This window comes from Seriola lalandi, unplaced genomic scaffold (genome assembly GCF_002814215.2).
Source record: "Seriola lalandi dorsalis isolate HSWRI2012SDOR001 ecotype SW California unplaced genomic scaffold, Sedor1 jcf7180001974910, whole genome shotgun sequence".
NCBI lineage: Eukaryota > Metazoa > Chordata > Actinopteri > Carangiformes > Carangidae > Seriola > Seriola lalandi.
Genome location: NW_019445576.1, coordinates 1 through 1,679, shown reverse-complemented (window position 1 = coordinate 1,679; position 1,679 = coordinate 1). Strand labels below are relative to the sequence as shown.

Genomic DNA, 1,679 nt, shown 5'->3' with positions numbered 1-1,679 from the left:
TACATTAAAGTTGTAGCTTATGTATTTTATTTTATTTGCACTATGTTATGGTAGTTATGGAACAGCATACATGCTTAAGTGATGCACTTGAACAAATAATGTTCATTTGGTTTAAAGTGTTTTGAAACTGACAAAGTGTGTGAAAGAGTCAGAAAGCAAGAGAAACCATATTAACGCACATTTAAAGAAAACAATGGACATTGAAACAAAGACACTATTGCACTAGGGAGCGTTCAGGAATGAATATTTTATGTTTTCGACTAAATTGTAATAAATCAGAGAAAACTTGGGAAGAAAAATGTTTGGTTCATGTCTTAATTTCTCCGGACATTTCATCTGTTTTTCAGGAGCTGAAAGGCATCGAACCTTATTCCTTTTGTTACTGTGGTACTAGTCTTGGGACCCGTAACACTAGCACCTTTAAAAACACCGTTTACAAAGTGCTTTGAGCAACAAATCAAAAGCAATGATTGTCAAAAGCAGGGCTGAAATAAGGTAGAGTTACAGAGGGAGGACAAACAACATGATTTAATATAAGTAAGGACAATTAGAGGGAGCAGATACCGTATAGAAACACACACAAGCAAAAACAGTAAAACCGATAAAATGGCATTATGGAGATGATAGATAATAAGACGATATAAAGACAGTAAAACAACAACTACTCACATTGGAGTAGAATTACTAACATTTCTGACCGAAACAATTAATCAATGAACAAAGAATATTATTTTTCTGTTGATAGACTGATGGATTAATATTCCACTGATTGATACCAATAAACAATGATCTGATAAATACGAGGAAGAAGAAGAAGACTGGACGTAAACAATACAGGTTCATAAATATTAAACAAATGATCTGTTCCAGTGTTTCAGGTTCTGCAATAAAGGAAATGCATTCAACACATTTTTTAACTTTAATGATGAGAATCACTTTCATGCTGTGATCTGATCACAGGCTTCTGAATCAATATTAAAAACTAGAATTCACACGTCTATAATCCTCTCTCACTATGTTGTGACTCACCTGTTGTGATGGAAATCAGCCATGACTTCGATCTCCAGAGGTAATGTCAGGACAAAAATATCTAAAGTGACTGAGAGCTCATTCAAATCCACAGACTGCAGGGCCTCCGCATTCTCCAGACAGGATATGATCTCCCCTGCAATTACACACCTGGAGTGAGAACTGCAACAACAATGTCTCAACTTTTCAATGAAATAATACAGAATCAAGATGCAGCTGAGAAAACAAATGCTGTTATGATGAATGAATCAAGACTATCACTTTAGAATGGTGTAAAAAATGAAGGCCTTTTAAATAGAGAAGGGACCCAGAGATCAAATGTGATTTAACAAGGTGAGTAACCAGGGCTGTACTCACCGAGGCAGGTAGGCAGAGTCTGTATGGGCATAGAGCCGTGGCAGCTTTTCATATTGACCGAACATGTGACATGAACAAACAGCGGGGGCATGTCCAGCTGTTGCCCCTCAGGGTCCAGCAGGGAGTCTCCCTCCAGGATGCTGAAGGAGTCCTGGTCCTGGTTGACAGTGTTTGAGTCGGACAGGGACTGGTCTTCACCCTCTCCGTGGGAGCTGGGGCCTGCATACTCCTCATACTCTACCACCAAGTCTGTGTCGCTCTCCGTCATGACACAGCAACCTGACATATGTTCT

At 38.8% G+C, this 1,679-nt stretch overlaps 1 protein-coding gene across 1 annotated transcript; it reads right to left on the bottom strand.

Annotated features, from left to right (window-relative positions):
* Positions 1-509: 509 nt before the first annotated feature.
* LOC111654794 (KICSTOR complex protein SZT2-like) lies at positions 510-1,673 on the bottom strand. Its single transcript, XM_023405932.2, has 3 exons — positions 1,387-1,673; positions 1,030-1,165; positions 510-881 (listed from the first exon to the last, which is right to left on the bottom strand). The coding sequence occupies exons 1-3, from the start codon at positions 1,670-1,672 to the stop codon at positions 875-877; spliced, it is 429 nt and encodes a 142-aa protein (XP_023261700.1). The 5' UTR covers position 1,673; the 3' UTR covers positions 510-874.
* Between the last annotated feature and the right edge of the window lie 6 nt (positions 1,674-1,679).

Coding starts and splice junctions, on each gene's coding strand:
- LOC111654794 (XM_023405932.2), bottom strand. CDS start 1,672: ATGTCAGGTTGCTGTGTCATGACGGAGAGCGACACAGACTTGGTGGTA. Junction 1,166..1,386: donor GACTCTGCCTACCTGCCTCG/GTGAGTACAGCC, acceptor GTGTAATTGCAG/GGGAGATCATATCCTGTCTG.